Source organism: Macaca nemestrina, chromosome 8, assembly GCF_043159975.1.
Source record: "Macaca nemestrina isolate mMacNem1 chromosome 8, mMacNem.hap1, whole genome shotgun sequence".
In the NCBI taxonomy this organism is placed as follows: Eukaryota; Metazoa; Chordata; class Mammalia; order Primates; family Cercopithecidae; genus Macaca; species Macaca nemestrina.
In genome coordinates this window covers 60,181,822-60,198,905 of record NC_092132.1, presented here as the reverse complement: position 1 = coordinate 60,198,905, position 17,084 = coordinate 60,181,822, and the positions used below count along the sequence as shown (strand labels likewise).

General features: G+C 37.4%; 1 protein-coding gene across 6 annotated transcripts in view; it reads left to right on the top strand.

The window, feature by feature from the left end:
* LOC105477132 (leucine rich repeat and coiled-coil centrosomal protein 1) overlaps positions 1 to 15,120 on the top strand; it is a 40,737-nt gene extending 25,617 nt beyond the window's left edge. For 4 of the 6 annotated variants that reach the window (XM_011733510.2, XM_024791387.2, XM_024791386.2 and 1 more), the window contains 7 exons: positions 2,530 to 2,715; positions 3,473 to 3,647; positions 5,186 to 5,349; positions 7,575 to 7,783; positions 7,878 to 8,015; positions 10,934 to 11,069; positions 14,921 to 15,120. In XM_011733510.2, the coding sequence (XP_011731812.1) occupies positions 2,530 to 2,715; positions 3,473 to 3,647; positions 5,186 to 5,349; positions 7,575 to 7,783; positions 7,878 to 8,015; positions 10,934 to 11,069; positions 14,921 to 15,043 (1,131 nt within the window). In that variant the 3' untranslated portion in view covers positions 15,044 to 15,120. The remainder of the gene's footprint in view (positions 1 to 2,529; positions 2,716 to 3,472; positions 3,648 to 5,185; positions 5,350 to 7,574; positions 7,784 to 7,877; positions 8,016 to 10,933; positions 11,070 to 14,920) is intronic. The other 2 variants (XM_011733511.3, XM_011733513.3) reach the window with 2 other exon arrangements.
* Positions 15,121 to 17,084: the final 1,964 nt, after the last annotated feature.

Sequence of the window (17,084 nt, the reverse complement as noted above, 5' to 3'; positions counted from 1 at the left end):
GCTGCCTATTTCTCTTTAAGTAAAGCTTTATTGGAACAGAGCCATGCTCATTTTTTACAATTTTTTTTTTTTTTTTTTTTTTTTTTTTTTTGAGATGGAGTCTCACTCTCTCGCCCAGGCTGGAGTGGTGCAGTGGCATGATCTCGGCTCACTCCAATTTCTGCCTCCCAGATTCAAGCAGTTCTCCTGTCTCAGCCTCCTAAGTAGCTGGGACTATAGTCACACGCCACCACGCCTGCCTAATTTTTGTATTTTTAGTAGAGACAGGGTTTCACCATATTGGATAGGCTGGTCTCGAACTCCTGATCTCAGGTGATCCACCTGCCTCGGCCTCCCAAATTGCTGGGATTACAGGCGTGAGCCACTGTGCCCAGCCATAGTTGAGTACTTTCAACAGAGTTCATATGGCCTGGCCTGTATAGCCTAACAGTTTACTGTTTGGCACTTTCTAGAAAAAGTTTGGTAACCCTTGCTATAGAGGAATAATTGTGCTCCTCCGACCAGTCCCACCAAACGTATACTAGATCCCATTGCCTCTTCCCTACTTAAAGATATGGCTTCAGTAAGCCTTCTTTCTTGCTCTCTTACATCTGCAATTTTTCCCTCTTTATTGGATCATTCCCTTCAGCATACAAACATGCTGTGATTTCTCTCATCTTAAAACTCACTTGATTCCATTTCTTCCTTTGACTACTATGTTGTTTCTCTGCTTCCATTTACAACAGAACATCTCAAAATTGGGCATTTGCTGTCTTTGATTTCTCTACTTCTCTCCTCTCCAAGCTGCTCTCATCTGGCTTTTATCTCTATTGCTCTGCTAGCATTGTGCTATCAAAGCCACCAGCAATATCCACACTATGAAAGTTGTCAGTTAAGTTTGTCCTCATCTGATTTGACCTAGGTGTAGCATTAGACAGGGTTGATAGCTTTCTCCTCTTCCATACTCTTTCTTTGCTTGGTTTCCACCATACTGCATTTCTTGGTTTTCTTGGCTTTCCATTACGTCACGTCTTTTCAGTCTCTCTTTGTTTATCTTATTTTTTCCACAATTTCATTATTGCAGTGCCCAAGTTTTCAGCCCTTAACTTCCTTTTCTTTTCTATACACACTCATTCTCTTGGTAAACTCCTCCAGCATCATTATATCTCCAGCCTGGATGTTTTGCATGAATTTTAAACTTCTATGACTAACCACCTATTTAACATATTCTACTTCACTGCTAATTTTATTACCAAACCTTCTACTTTGACATTTCTCCTGTCCCAGTGAAAGACAACTCCATCCTTCTAGGTGGTTAAGCCAACAACAAAGTTATTGTTGATTACTCTTTCTCTGACACTACACATTGAGTACCTCAAGAGATTCTGTCACCATTATTTGAAAAATATACATGTGGCCAATTCTTACCACCTCTAACATAGCCACTCTGGTATGTCACATTATCTTATATTATATGAAGAGCTTTCAAGTTAATCTTCCTGCCTCTATCTTTCCCCTACCCCCCTCTGTTTATGCCCAACACAGCAGCTAGAGTGTTCTTTTAAAATACATGTTTGGTAATATGACTCCTCTCCTCAAAGACCTCCATTGTCCCTTCATTTTATTCAGAGTAGTGATCAAAACACTTCACAATCTAGCCCTCTGAGTTCATCTCCTACTACCTTCCCCTTCATTTATGCCACTCCAGTGACAACAGCCTTCTTCCTAGTCCTCCAGTGTATCAGGCACATTCCTGCCTAAAACACTCCTTTCCCACACGTTTGCATGGCTGCAGTCCCTGCCTTCTTCCAGTCATTGCTCCATTGTTGCATTCTCAGTGATTATGCCAGTTAAACTTGAACCCACATCTCCCAACACTTCACACACTTCACATCCTTCTAACCTTTTACCCAAGCATATAGTATCATCTAACATGATGTATAATTTATTATGCTTGTTGTTATATTGTCAGTCCCTGCCACCTAGAATTTAAGCTTTACAAAAGCAAAGATTTTAATCTGTGGTATTCACTGATGCATTTCAGTGCTTAGAGCAATATCTGGCCACCCAGGCTGGAGTGCAGTGGCGCTATCTCAGCTCACTGCAGCCTCCTCCTCCCAGGTTCAAGCAATTCTCCTGCCTCAGCCTCCCAAGTAGCTGGGATTTTACAGGCGTGCACCACCACACCTGGCTCATTTTTGTATTTTTAATAGAGATGGGGTTTCACCATTTTGGCCAGGCTGGTCTCAAACTCCTGACCTCAAGTGATCTGCCCTCCTTGGCTTCCCAAAGTGCTGGGATTACAGTCATGAGCCACCACGCCCAGCCCAAATAAATGATTTCTGGCTTTAGATTTGACACTAATTCCCTGGGTCACTTTAGGCAAATATAATCATCCTGGGTCTCTGTTTCATCATCTGGAAATTAGTAGATTGAAACAGATTATCTTTAAATCTTACTCTTTTGCTAAAACTGTGATACTATTTCCAGAAGCAAATATTTTCTAATTATTTGGAGAACTGCTATTTATAATATAATTTTGGAATATAGGTTAAAGATGGTTTTGAAAATGTTGCGACTGAGTTAGCAAAGAGCAAACATGCTCTTATTTGGGCTCAACGAAAAGAAAATGAGTCTTCCTCTTTAATTAAAGATCTGACCTGTATGGTAAAGGAACAAAAAACAAAACTGGCAGAAGTTTCTAAATTGAAACAAGAAACAGCAGCAAATTTACAGGTAAGACTTTGCAACATTATATGTTTTTAAAATTTTTATATTATTTTCTCAAGTAGGTTGTGATAATTTTAGGAAGTACACAAAAGGAACTTTTAAATGATACTAATTATATATTGCATATAAGAAAAATAGTACAACTAAAGAAATTAAACTCATGATTTCACAAATTGTATTGCTCATGAGATAGCATTTAGGTAAAATAAGTAAATTAGTTTTAAGAAACATGTTCAGTTAAATAGGTGCGAGCAGTACAATGATACAGCAAAAATTGTGAAAGTGATACTCAAATGGTTAAAGTTTGGGAAGCACCACTTGGATTGCTGATATTAATTTTGTGGCGGTGATGCTGGTGGTTTTAGATATACTTAGATGTAATAATCATTAAATTAATGTCTTTATTGCTGTTGTCTCAATTTTAAACATTAATGCTATTTTACCCAAAATTTATTTCTGGAAAGTGACTTTTAACACTATTGATATAAATGCGTGGTGAAAATTTTGAGTATTACAGGTATAGTTTCTTTTTAACAATTTTAGAGTAAAATTCAGATTGTTTAAAGGAGTGGTCTCTTAAATTCGGCTGTTTATTTCATGATCTACATTGGTCTTTAGTTAGTAAAACTAAAACTTCTAATGTAAAATTTGGTAATGTTTACTTGTATTTGCTTAAATAACATTTTTTCTCATTGTAAGATGGAAAAAATAGAAAATAAAGCACTTATAATAATTCTTATTTATCTTTTTGGGGAATATACAGAATCAAATCAACACCCTTGAAATTTTAATTGAAGATGACAAGCAGAAGAGTATTCAAATAGAACTTCTCAAGCACGAAAAAGTCCAGCTTATTTCTGAGCTAGCAGCCAAGGAATCACTAATATTTGGTTTAAGGACAGAAAGAAAAGTATGGGGACATGAGCTGGCACAACAGGGTAAAATTCTCAGATTTTCAAAGGGAAAATAGCTTATTCTTATAAGTGAGCAAATCTGGGTATGGGAGACAGAAAGACTCAACCCTGCCTAAAGATGCCAAGAAAAAAGGCGACCCTTTATCTGGAAGAATAAGTAGGCATTTGCCAGCCGCAGGGGAATGAAGACCTCTTAGGAAATGAGAAATAGTTTATTACACCAATGAAGAAGTTATGGCTCTGATTTTTTAAATTTTTTTTCCCATGATAATTTGACAACTTTTCTGAACCATGTGTACTTTTACAAAGTAACATCTAAATATATTGTTAAAAATAATTTTTTTTTTTTTTTTTTTTTTTTTTTTTTTTTGAGACAGAGTTTTGCTCTTGTTGCCCAGGCTGGAGTGTGATAGCTCAGTCTCGGCTCACTGCAACCTCTGCCTTCTGGGTTCAAGCTCTTCTCCTGCCTCAGCCTCCTGAGTAGCTGGGATTACGGCCATATGCCACCACGCCTGGCTAATTTTTGTATTTTTAGTAGAGACGGAGTTTAACCATGTTGGCCAGGCTGGTCTGAAACTCCTGACCTCAGGTGATCCACCCACCTCGGCCTCCCAAAGTTCTGGGATTACAGGCATGAGCCACCGCACCTGGCGAAAAGTAATTCTTATACAGTGATTTCAAGTTATTTGTACAGTATACACATTTAATTTTCTTTTCTGATATATGCAACATTTATTGTGCATGCACAAATTAAAATATTATATGAATGAAAACTATTTTTCAGTAAATCCTTAGTCTCATTCCCTTTCCAATCTCTGTAAAGCAAGAGATATATACTGGGTTGTTTTTTTTTTTTGGTTTTGGTTTTTGTTTTTTTACATTCACAGATACCTTTAAAATTATGAATAGCTAAATATTTGTTTTTTGTTTTTTGGGTTTTTTTTTGAGATGAGTCTCACTCTGTTGCCCAGGCTGAAGTGCAGTTGTGTGATCTCAGCTCGCTGCAACCCTACCTCCCAGGTTCAAGCAATTCTCCTGCCTCATCCTCCCCAGTAGCTGGGATTACAGGCATGCGCCACCACACCCAGCTAATTTTTTTGTATTTTTACTAGAGACAGGGTTTCACCATGTTGGCCAGCCTGGTTTCAAACTCCTGACCTCAAGTGGTCCGCCCACCTCAGCCTGCTAAAGTGCTAGGATTACAGGAGTGAGCAGCTGCGCCCGGCCAAGATATTCAGTTGTAATGGAGCATTGCTTATTCGTTCATTCTCTGTAGAGATTTTTAATATGCTCTTGTTTGTTTGAATGTCATAGTATGAATTAATATTACATATCTGAGTTACTTATTCACAACTTTATTTGTGGTTTCAGGTTTTAAAATACCCACAAGTGTATAAGAGGCCTTTTTGTTTGCTTCCCTTTTCCTCTTCATATTGTACTATTATAAGCTATGATTCTTTATTTAGTTTTTTTTATTATTATATTACAGTTCGTTAGAGTTTAATAAGATACAAACCCCCAAGGTGTTTCAAAGTTTGTAATTGATGATTTTTGTTTCTTAGGATCTTCTCTAGCCCAAAATCGTGGCAAATTGGAGGCTCAAATTGAAAGTTTATCTAGAGAAAATGAATGTCTGCGAAAGACAAATGAAAGTGATAGTGATGCATTAAAAATAAAGTGCAAAATCATAGACGACCAAACTGAAACTATTAGAAAATTAAAAGATGTAAGTTTGACATTTTATTTTGGTTAAAGAGCAGATGGCAGGTTTGAAAATCTTTGGATCAAAGTATCCAAAAGTTGTTTTTCAGTGTTTTTCAACTGTTGTAAAATTTAGGGTAGACTATCATGCATTTCTTTTTATAGTATTTGCCCTTTTGCTCTTAAAAAGTTCTACATGATATTTATTAATTTGGAATGAACTTTATTTCAGAATTTAATGGAGAATCTTATTATGGCCTTTGGAATAACTGGAAATACCCAGTGTCAATTAAGGGTTAGGAGTCACAAGACAATGAACATTTTATGTGGTTTTTTTGGTTTTTTGTTTTTGTTTTTTGTTCTTGTTCCTTTTCTTTTTTCTTTTTTTTTTTTTTTTTTATTATACTTTAAGTTCTAGGGTACATGTGCACAACATGCAGGTTTGTTACATATGTACACATGTGCCATGTTGGTGTGCTGCACCCATTAACTCGTCATTTACATTAGGTATATCTCCTAATGCTATCCCTCCCCCACCCCCTCCCCACAATAGGACCCGGTGTGTGATGCTCCCTTTCCTGTGTCCAAGTGATCTCATTGTTCAGTTCCCACCTATGAGTGAGAACATGCGGTATTTGGTTTTCTGTTCTTGCAATAGTTTGCTGAGAATGATGGTTTCCAGCTGCATCCATGTCCCTACAAAGGACACAAACTCATCCTTTTTTATGGCTGCATAGTAATCCATGGTGTATATGTGCCACATTTTCTTAATCCAGTCTGTCACTGATGGACATTTGGGTTGATTCCAAGTCATTGCTATTGTGAATAGTGCTGCAGTAAACATACGTGTGCATGTGTCTTTATAGCAGCATGACTTATAATCCTTTGGGTATATATCCAGTAATGGGATGGCTGGGTCAAATGGTATTTCTAGTTCTAGATCCTTGAGGAATCGCCACACTGTTTTCCACAATGGTTGAACTAGTTTACAGTCCCACCAACAGTGTAAAAGTGTTCCTATTTCTCCACATCCTCTCCAGCATCTGTTGTTTCCTGACTTTTTAAAGGTTGCCATTCTAACTGGTGTGAGATGGTATCTCATTGTGGTTTAGATTTGCATTTCTCTGATGGCGAGTGATGATGAGCATTTTTTCATGTGTCTGTTGGCTGTATGAATGTCTTCTTTTGAGAAGTGTCTGTTCATATCCTTTGCCCACTTTTTGATGGGGTGGTTTGTTTTTTTCTTGTAAATTTGATTGAGTTCTTTATAGGTTCTGGATATTAGCCCTTTGTCAGATGAGTAGATTACAAAAATTTTCTCCCATTCTGTAGGTTGCCTGTTCACTTTGCTGGTAGTTTCCTTTGCTGTGCAGAAGCTTTTTAGTTTAATTAGATCCCATTTGTCAATTTTGGCTTTTGTTGCCATTGCTTTTGGTGTTTTAGACATGAAGTCCTTGCCCATGCCTATGTCCTGAATGGTATTACCTAGGTTTTCTTCTAGGGTTTTTATGGTTTTGGGTCTAACATTTAAGTCTCTAATCCATCTTGAATTAATTTTCATATAAGGAGTAAGGAAATGATCCAGGAAATGATCCAGTTTCAGCTTTCTACTTATGGCCAGTCAGTTTTCCCAGCACCATTTATTAGATAGGGAATCCTTTCCCCATTTCTTGTTTTTGTCAGGTTTGTCAAAGATCAGATGGCTGTAGATGTGTGGTATTATTTCTGAGGGCTCTGTTCTGTTCCATTGGTCTATATCTCTGTTTTGGTACCAGTACCATGCTGTTTTTTTGTTTGTTTGTTTTTTGTTTTTTTTTTTTTGAGACGGAGTCTGTGTCTCCCAGGCTGGAGTGCACTGGTGCGATCTTGGCTCACGGCAAGCTCCGCCTCCCAGGTTTACGCCATTCTCCCGCCTCAGCCTCCCAAGTAGCTGGGACTATAGGCGCCCGCTACCACGCCCGGCTAGTTTTTTGTATTTTTAGTAGAGACAGGGTTTCACCATGTTAGCCAGGATGGTCTCGATCTCCTGACCTCGTGATCCACCCGCCTCGGCCTCCCAAAGTGCTGGGATTACAGGCTTGAGCCACCGCGCCCAGCAACCATGCTGTTTTGGTTACTGTAGCCTTGTAGTATAGTTTGAAGCATTTTATGTGTTTAAAATATTATTTAAAAGGATAAACCATATCTAATTAACCAGAATATGAAGCATTTAAAGTTAATAAAAACAAAGTACCAATTTTTGTCTTGAAGTGTTTACAAGAAAAAGATGAACACATCAAAAGATTACAAGAAAAGATCACAGAAATAGAAAAATGCACTCAAGAACAACTTGATGAAAAATCCTCACAACTGGATGAGATACTTGAGAAGTTAGAAAGGCACAATGAAAGAAAAGAAAAACTAAAACAACAGTTGAAAGGAAAGGAAGTAGAACTTGAAGAAATTAGAAAAGCTTACAGGTATTATATAGTACAGTGTTTCCCACTGAGAAATAAAATGTGGCTTAATGATTTAATAAACCCTATTTATTTTTCAAATTACTTCTCATATTAGTACACTGAATCGGAAGTGGCATGATAAAGGAGAACTTCTGTGTCATCTTGAAACACAAGTAAAAGAAGTGAAAGAAAAATTTGAAAACAAGGAAAAGAAACTTAAAGCGGAAAGAGACAAAAGTATTGAACTACAAAAGTAAGCATTAAGTTCTAAAGGATTTGAGATCTCCTTAATCATAAACACTGTGGAATGGGTGAAATATGTATAAAGAGAGGAGGGCTAAAAATCTCGTAGGACATAGTTACTTGCCAAGAAGTTTATTTCCATTTCATCTGTAAAATGAAGATAGCAGTAGCACCTACCTTAAATTTTAGATAAGAGGTTGACATTTTATATATATATGTGTGTATTTATGAATAGATATAGCTTATATGAATTATCTAGTTCTTAGAACAGTGCTTGGCACATAAGAATTGCTATATGAGGCAGGCCACATGTGGTGGCTCACGCCTGCAATCCCAGCACTTTGGGAGGCCAAGGTAGGTGGATCACCTGTGATCAGGAGTTCAAGACCAGCCTGGTCAACACAGTGAAACCCCATCTCCACTAAAAATAGAAAAAATTAGCTGGACAGGGTGGCAGGCGCCTGTAATCCCAGCTACTCAGGAGGCTGAAGCCAGAGAATCACTTGAACCTGGGAGGTGGAGGTTGCAGTGAGCCGAGATCACACCATTATACTCCAGCCTGGGCAACAAGAGCGAAACTTTGTCTCAAAAAAAAAAAATTGCTATGTGAACATTTTGTTTTTATTATGGTGAGCATTTTAAACTGTATTTGAATGAAAGCAGCTAGGGATATTTTAGTTGTTGTAAGTGAAATTTAGAGGAGACTGCCAGTTGACTACCAGGGACAGTGAGCTCCTGAGGAGGCTAGAGGACATTTAGATAGCAGTTGCCAGTACAAGCTGAGAATGAGAGCCAATTTTTTTGTTTGTTTTTCCGAGACGGAGTTTCGCTCTTATTGCCCAGGCTGGAGTGCAATGGCGCAATCTGGGCTCGCTGCAACTTCCACCTCCTGGGTTCAAGCAATTCTCCTGCCTCAGTCTCCCAAGTAGCTAGGATTACAGGCATGCACCACCACACCCAGCTAATTTTTTGTATTTTTAGTAGAGACGGGGTTTCACCATTTTGGCCAGTCTGGTCTCGAACTCCTGACCTCAGGTGACCCACCCGCCTCAGCCTGACAAAGGGCTGGGATTACAGGCATGAGCCACCATGCCCGGCCAAGAGCCGATTTTAAAGAGAGGAAATAAAATGTGTACCTGGTTGCCACTGTTATGTGGGTTCCATAAAATACTCAAGAGGAAATAAGGTTTTACTGTGTTAAATAATATAACTAAACTTGTTAAAAATAATTTATACAGTTGGAACCTTCAAAATTAAGTAGCACAGCTTCATGATTAGTTATTGTGTGAAGACAGAGTGATACAGATAACATGGCTATGGATAGCCCAAAAATCTCACTTAAAGGTAGGTTCTAATTATGTCAAATCTAATGTAACCTGGAATTTGATTTCTTGTTGTGATTCAGTCTAATGGGAAAGTGTTGTTACACTGCAGAAAGTTTTGGTTGATGGCACAGTTGTTTTCTGTTGATAGATCCTGTTCCACTTTGCTTTCAACAAGTACTAAAACAAGAACCTTGGCTTGGAATCTGTTGCAGTTTTTTATCCTGCCAGTAACAAATTTACAGTTAGGAGTCTTTCAGATTCTAAAAGAAAGTCATATTCTATAATTAGCAAAAAAAACTAATAAAAATTATAAAACCTAGCAATCTTTAGACTCTTTTCCATTGCATTATTCATTATACCGTTAATATAAAAATGCAGACCTGATTTTATACATGAATTGTCTTTATGACTAAGACTTCTATAAATACTTTTTAATTTAATGGAATTGTAATAAAATAAGCCAATTATTATTAATAATAACAGGTTTTACTTGTATAGCTTTTTACAATTTATAGGTTGATTTCTTCTATCTTATTTTGAAGCCATCAGTAATCCTGTAAGTTTGGCAGAACAGGCAGGATTGTCCTGTTTTATAGTTGAAAAACTCAGCTTGTGACTTGCCCCTAGTCACTTGGCTACTAAGTGGTACAATTTTAAAAAGGCTTTTGATGCATGTTCCTTATGTTCAGTCTGTTATATTACTGATTGCTGTACCAAAACCAGAAAATGTGTTCTTTTTATGAACATTACTTTTTTAATAGCATTATTTGTATTTATATAAAGGAATTGTTTTGCCTCCAGGATACTTTTAGCATGAAAATTTTGTGAATACCATTTAATGTGTTTTGTCCACTAAGCATTACCATAAGGAAGCCACAAATATATGTTCATAAACTTAAACCATCTGTAGTATGCACTTCTCAAATTATCACATTGAAAACCTAGAGAAAAAAGATTGATGGTAGTCATCATCTGTAACGGTGCTTATAAACTATACCCTCAAGCCAGATGGTGGCTCACCTCTGTAATGCCAGCACTTTGGGAAGCCAAGGCGGGCAGATCACTTTAGGCCAGGAGTTCAAGACCAGCCTATCCAACATAGTGAAACCCTGTCTATACTAAAAATACAGAAAATTAGCTGGGCCATGGTGGTGCACAGCCTGTAATCTCAGTTACTTGGGAGGCTGAGGCATGAGAATCACTTGAACCTGGGAGCCAGAGGTTGCTTTGAGCCATGATCATGCCACTGCACTCCAACCTGGGTGACATAGCCAGACCCTGTCTCAAAAATAAAATAAAATTAAAACTATACTCTAAGACTCAAAATAAATTGGGAAACAGAATTCTCTAACTTTCAGAAAATGAAAATATAACAAATATTAGTGATATATGATCCTAACCTAATTGTTACCCTAATAGATTTTGCTAGATGATGAACTACTTGTATCTTTAGTTACCCTGTAATAGCCCTTTGATATTTTCATAATACTGAGTTACATTTTCATTAGTATGAATGTGAGCCACCCGAGAAGAAATAACATCCTAATCTATACATTCACACCACATATACACATATATATGTGGGTGTTCTTGTTTTTTTAAGAAATGCAATGGAAAAGCTTCATAGTATGGATGATGCCTTTAAAAAACAAGTTGATGCAATTGTTGAAGCTCATCAAGCTGAAATAGCACAACTGGCAAATGAAAAGCAGAAGTGTATTGATTCTGCAAATTTAAAGGTACTGTAAGTAAAATTCACTTCAGTAATCAGTATATTACATGACTATAGCTAAGTAAGTTAGATCTTCGAGAATTAGAAAGAGAAAAGGCAACATGATCTCATGACCAAATAGATATGAAGAATGTTACCAAAACTATCATGAAACCAGGGTAAAATGTTGGTAATACTTAGATTAATTGTAGAACATAATTCTAATTTCTAAACAAAAATTGTACATTGGATTCTAATGTGTACTTTCTCTGCTCTCTGGATAAAAATTTCATATCTAATCTTGGATAGAAGTCTGTTTGGTTACATATAGGCAGGGTGAGAATCAGAATGTATTAAACATAATCCATCACCATCTTGGAAAAAGTTATCAAAAAGTACTAGGGTTCAAGACTATCAACTTTATTATCTCAATCTGATTAACAAAGTAATGAGTTTAAAGTGATGCTAAATCACAGGCAAACATCAGAAGCACCTATGAAGCTTTTTAATAATAGTACTTAGGCCGGGCACGGTGGCTCACGCATGTAATCCCAGCACTTTGGGAGGCCAAGGCGGGCGGATCAGGAGGTCAGGAGAACAAGACCATCCTGGCCAACATGGTGAAACCCCGTCTCTACTAAAACTACAAAAATTAGCTGGGCGTGGTGGTGGGCACCTGTAATTCCAGCTACTCAAGAGGCTGAGGCAGGAGAATGCCTTGAACCCGGGAGGTGGAAGTTGTGGTGAGCCGAGATGGCGCCCCTGCACTCCAGCCTGGTGACAAAGCAAGATTCTGTCTTAAAAAAAAAAATAAAAAATAAAAAAAAAAAAAACACCGTATTCATGAACTTCCCCTCAGAGACTCATTCACTAAGTCTGAAGTCAGACTCAGGTATTTTTTTATTTCACAGGTGATTCTTATGTGACCTCTCTGGTGAGATAATTATGAATTTCCATTTTTTCCTGCTTCTGAAGTGGTAATAAGAAACTAAGGTATCTGTAAAATTGGAGATACAGAAATCAGCAACAATAAAAGAGTGCACCAACAGAAAGGCAAAGTAATGCTCCATATAGAAATTATATGACTGGGTGCCGTGGCTCAAGCCTGTAATCCCAGCAGAGGCCAAGGCTGGTGGATCAGTTGAGCTAAGGAATTCAAGACCAGCCTGACATGGTGAAACCCCATCTCCACTAAAAATACAAAAATTAGCTGGGTGTTGTGGTACATGCCTGTAGTCGCAGCTATTTGGGAGACTGAGGTTACAGGATCACTTTAGCCTAGGAGGCGGAGATTTCAGTGCTCCAAGATTGTGCCACACTGCACTCCAGCCTGGACTACAGAGCGAGACCCTGTCTCAAAAAAAAAAAAAATCATAATCAAGGTTGTTGTTTAAATGACATTATCCTCAGGACTCTGTGCAAAGAAAAAGAGGGAGTAAGGTCTTTGGAAATAATCGCAATAAGAATATAACTTGTCCAAACTTTAGTCTTTTGTTTCATGTGAACAGATATTCCAAATATTTTACTTAAAAACTACCAAATGCAGGCCAGGCACAGTGGCTCACACCTGTGATCCCAGCACTTTGGGAGGCCGAGGTGGGTGGATCATCTGAGGCTGGGAGTTCAAGACCAGCCTGACCAACATGGAGAAACCTCATCTCTACTAAAAATACAAAATTAGCCGGGCATGGTGGCACATGCCTGTAGTCCAGCTACTCAGGAGGCTAAGGCAGGAGAATTGCTTGAACCCGGGAAGCAGAGGTTGCAGTGAGCCGAGATCACACCATTGCACTCCAGCCTGGGCAAAAGAGTGAAACTCTATCTCAAAATTTAAAAAAAGCTACCAAATGTAGGCTGGGCATGATGTCTTAACACCTGTAATCCCAACACTTACTAGGAGGTTGAGGTTGAGGTGGAAGTATCACTCAAGACCAGGAATTCAAGACCAGCCTGGGCAACATAGCAAGATCTCATCTCTACAAAAAAAAAAAATGTGTTAATTATCCTGGCGTAGTGGTACACGCCTGTAGACCTGTCTGCTCAGGAGGCTGAGATGTGAGGATTGCTTGAGCCCAGGATTTCAAGACTATGGTGAGCTATGATCATACCACTGCACTCCAGCCTGGGTGACAGCAATATCCTATCTCAAAATTTTAAAAATCTACCAAATGTTTAACAAGGGTACATCAGGTAATACTAAATAAGGATTAAACCTTAAATAAGGTTACAGGTAATACTAAATAAGTTAATACTAAGTAAAGTTTAAGTATTAACCTCAATACTAAATAAGTTTAAGGTTTAAACACTTAAGGGAAGTATTTCAAGTAATATCAAAGGGAAGAGTTTTAGAAATAGCACTAGAGCTTAAATATGATATATGATCATTGGGTTTGCAGGCAGGGGATTATGAGGTATCAGATAGTGGTGATTATTTAAATTAGGAGAAATACTAGTTTTCTAAGGGACAAGAGATTGAGAGATCTATATTAGGGGTTAGGAAGCATGAAGTAAACATAAAAAGATGGTCATATTGGTAACATTATCAGAAGTTATGATATCGTAGGAAAGACAATTTCAATTAGAAGTTAACGATATCAACTACAGCTCCTCCTAGGAGAATGTAGGTTAGGAATAAATGATAAAATGATCTCTCAAAAAGATGGCAATATATAACCACCAACAGCATTTTTAGAAAAGCTGTAGGCACTACATTAAAGATAGAGTTTCTTTGGGGAAGGAGGTTATTTCAGTTTTAAAAATCTATAAGGAACTGGTGTTTAAGTTGAACTGGTGACTCAGCATTGATAAGCAGCATAGGACTGTAGAAGGATTAATCAAAAGCATGGGATTCTGTCCTAGCTATGATATATAGAAACTGTACAACCATAAACAAATTTTCTAAGCTCTAAAATAGAGTTAAAATTGTGTGTTTGTGTGTGTGTGTGTGTGTATGTGTCTGTGTGTGTATATATATATATTTTTTTGGAGATGGAGTTTCACTCTTGTTCTGGCTGGAGTGCAATGGTGCTATCTCGCCTTACTGCAGCCTCCACCGCCTGGGTTCAAGTGACTCTCCTCCATCAGCTTCCCGAGTAGCTGGGTTACAGGTGTGTACCACCACACCCGGCTAATTTTGTAATTTTAGCAGAGGCAGGGTTTCACCATGTTGGCCAGGCTGGTCTCGAACTCCTGACCTAAAGTGATCTGCCCACTTCAGCCTCCCAAAGTGCTGGGATTACAGGTGTGAGCCACCACACCTGGCTAAGTTAAAATATATTTCCATGTCTTGGCCAAGCGCGATGGCTCACGCCTGTAATCCCAGCATTGGGAAGCCAAGGTGGGCGGATCATGAGGTCAGGAGATCGAGACCATCCTGGCTAACATGGTGAAACCCCATCTCTACTAAAAATACAAAGAAAAAAATTAGCCGGGCACGGTGGCAGGTGCCTGTAGTCCCAGCTACTCGGGAATCTGAGGCAGGAGAATATCGTGAACCTGGGAAGCGGAGCTTGCAGTGAGCAGAGAGCACGCCACTGCACTCCAGCCTGGGCAACAGAGCGAGACTCCGTCTCAAAAAAAGGAAAAAATATATATATACATATATATATATAGAGAGAGAGAGAGCCATGTCTTTTTCACAAGAAGTTTATGAAAACTAAGTAGATAATATATTAATGCATGAAAGTACTTTGTATACTGTATAAATACTGTATTTTTCCTATTAGCATTTGAGCAAGTTACATTTTACTGTCATTTCTTCAAATACATCACAAATTTCAAAATGTGTAAGAATAAATTGTGGACCTTTTCTTTCAGAGTGCATTTTAAAAATTCATTTTCTTTAAGAAATTAAAATGTAAAATTTACATGTCAATTTAGGTCCATCAAATTGAAAAAGAAATGCGTGAACTTTTGGAAGAAACGTGCAAGAACAAAAGAACAATGGAAGCAAAAATTAAGCAACTTGCTTTTGCTTTAAGTGAAATTCAGCAAGATATGTGATGGTTCTGAGAATGAATTTAATTGAAATGGACCAGCAGACCTATTGTAAAAATGATTAAATATTGTAATCGTAGTAACTGCTATGACTTTGAAATGTCTCTTTCTACACATTTCATTATGAATATATTTTTAAAGACTTTTGATCAAGTATTAATTGTATAGGTTTTTTATAATAAATTGTTGACAGTTTTGTCTATTAGAAAAAAACTGTCATAACTAGACTTAGCATTTTTCTTGTTTCTGTACTATACGTTGTTTGGTAATTACGCATTTGCCTACAAATTTGTAAATGAAAAGATTAGTATTTTGACTATATGAGGTGAAATATTTTAATCGTTGTCTTATTGTGATGATGAAGAACTAATTATATTTATTGTCATTTAGTTGATGTAGCTCAATTCTTTTAAAGTGCTTATGTTGCCAAAAAGCATTTGAAATCTGTATGATAAAAGATGTGGAATTCGTAAGAAAGTATATGTAGCCATCTCCACATCACTCATTGACCCCTTTTTTTATAATGCATATATCTTTTCATTAAAGATTACATTTAAGGTTTTATAAATATTGTCTGTTCCTGAAGAGGAACACCACTGTTCTACCTTCATTCTCCCTTCTAGTCACTGTATGTGAAGAAATTCTGATATTGTAACTGGAAGCAGTAACTCATTTCATTCCATACCAGGTCATTACGGTATTACTATTTCACTTTTGTCACATCATATGCTATGTATGCAGAACAAAAGTCTGAAGTACTATGCCCCTCTTCTATTTCTAAAAGGAAGAAAATATACATTTTCTTGATATCGGTACTGAACTAAGATTTTAAAAGTAAATGGAACAAAAATAATTTAAGTGCTTCATAAGGAGGAGGCCCCATTTCATTATAGATAATCTTTGTGTTGAAATTTGTGAGACAACATCAAACATAACATGTATAATGGGAGTCTTAGAAGAGGGGTGAATATTTGGAGAAGTAATGGCTGAAAACTTCCTCAGTTTGACAAAATACCCTACATGGCTGGGAGCAGTGGCTCATACCTGTAATTCCAGCACTTTGGAAGACCGAGGCAGGAGGATTGTTTGCGCCCAGGAGTTAAGACACCAGCCTGGGCAACATAGTGAGCCCTGTCTCTTAAACCACAAACAAACAAACAAAAACCTACAAATACAAGGTTTCAGTAAAGCCTGGGGTAAACAAAGAACGACATCTAGACTTTATAGTGAAACTGTTAGGAAAGCTCTTGAAAGGAGCAAGAAAATATTCTCATATAGAGGAACAACAGTTTAACAGCTGACTTATCAGAAACAATGGAGGCCAGAAGGCAGTGGCAATGTATTTGACATGCTGGAAGAAAAGGAACTGAATCTAGAATTCTACAGCTAGCAAAACTGTTCTTCAAAGTAAATGCAAAATAAAGACATTCTCAGATTAATGAAGACCAAGAAAGTGTATTGATAGCCAGCCTGCCTTAAAAGCTGAAGAAAACCTAAAGGCTTCAAAGAAATGATACCAGAAAGTGACTCAAATCCATTGAAAGAAATTAGTATTATAAAAAGTAAAATTTGTGGATAAATTTTTACATAAAAGACAATGTATTTTTCTTCTTTTAGCTAGAGACACAAAGCAATGATAACTATTGTTGAATTTATAAAATATGTAACATGACAAAAATGGCATAAAGTTGGGGGAAGAAAATAGAGCTATATTTCAGAAAAGTCTACCAGATGAAATTAGTAGTAAAGATGGCTGCATTAAATTAAAATGCATATTGTCATCACTAGAACAGCCACTAAGAAAATAATACAGTTTAAAAATGAACACTGGAAATTCCACTTCTGGAATAACTAAATAAGGACTTCTGCAGACCTGTTTGCCACCAAAACGTTAACTGGTGCAAAGTACTTTAAAACAGCCATTTAAAATCACTGAAAATTATCCTTAGGGTATTCAGCAAAAGAAGAAACATTTATTCGAGAAAAATTTAAATTCAGTAAGAATGGCAAAAACCTGTGGCACTGAACCAAGATCATGTCTCACCCT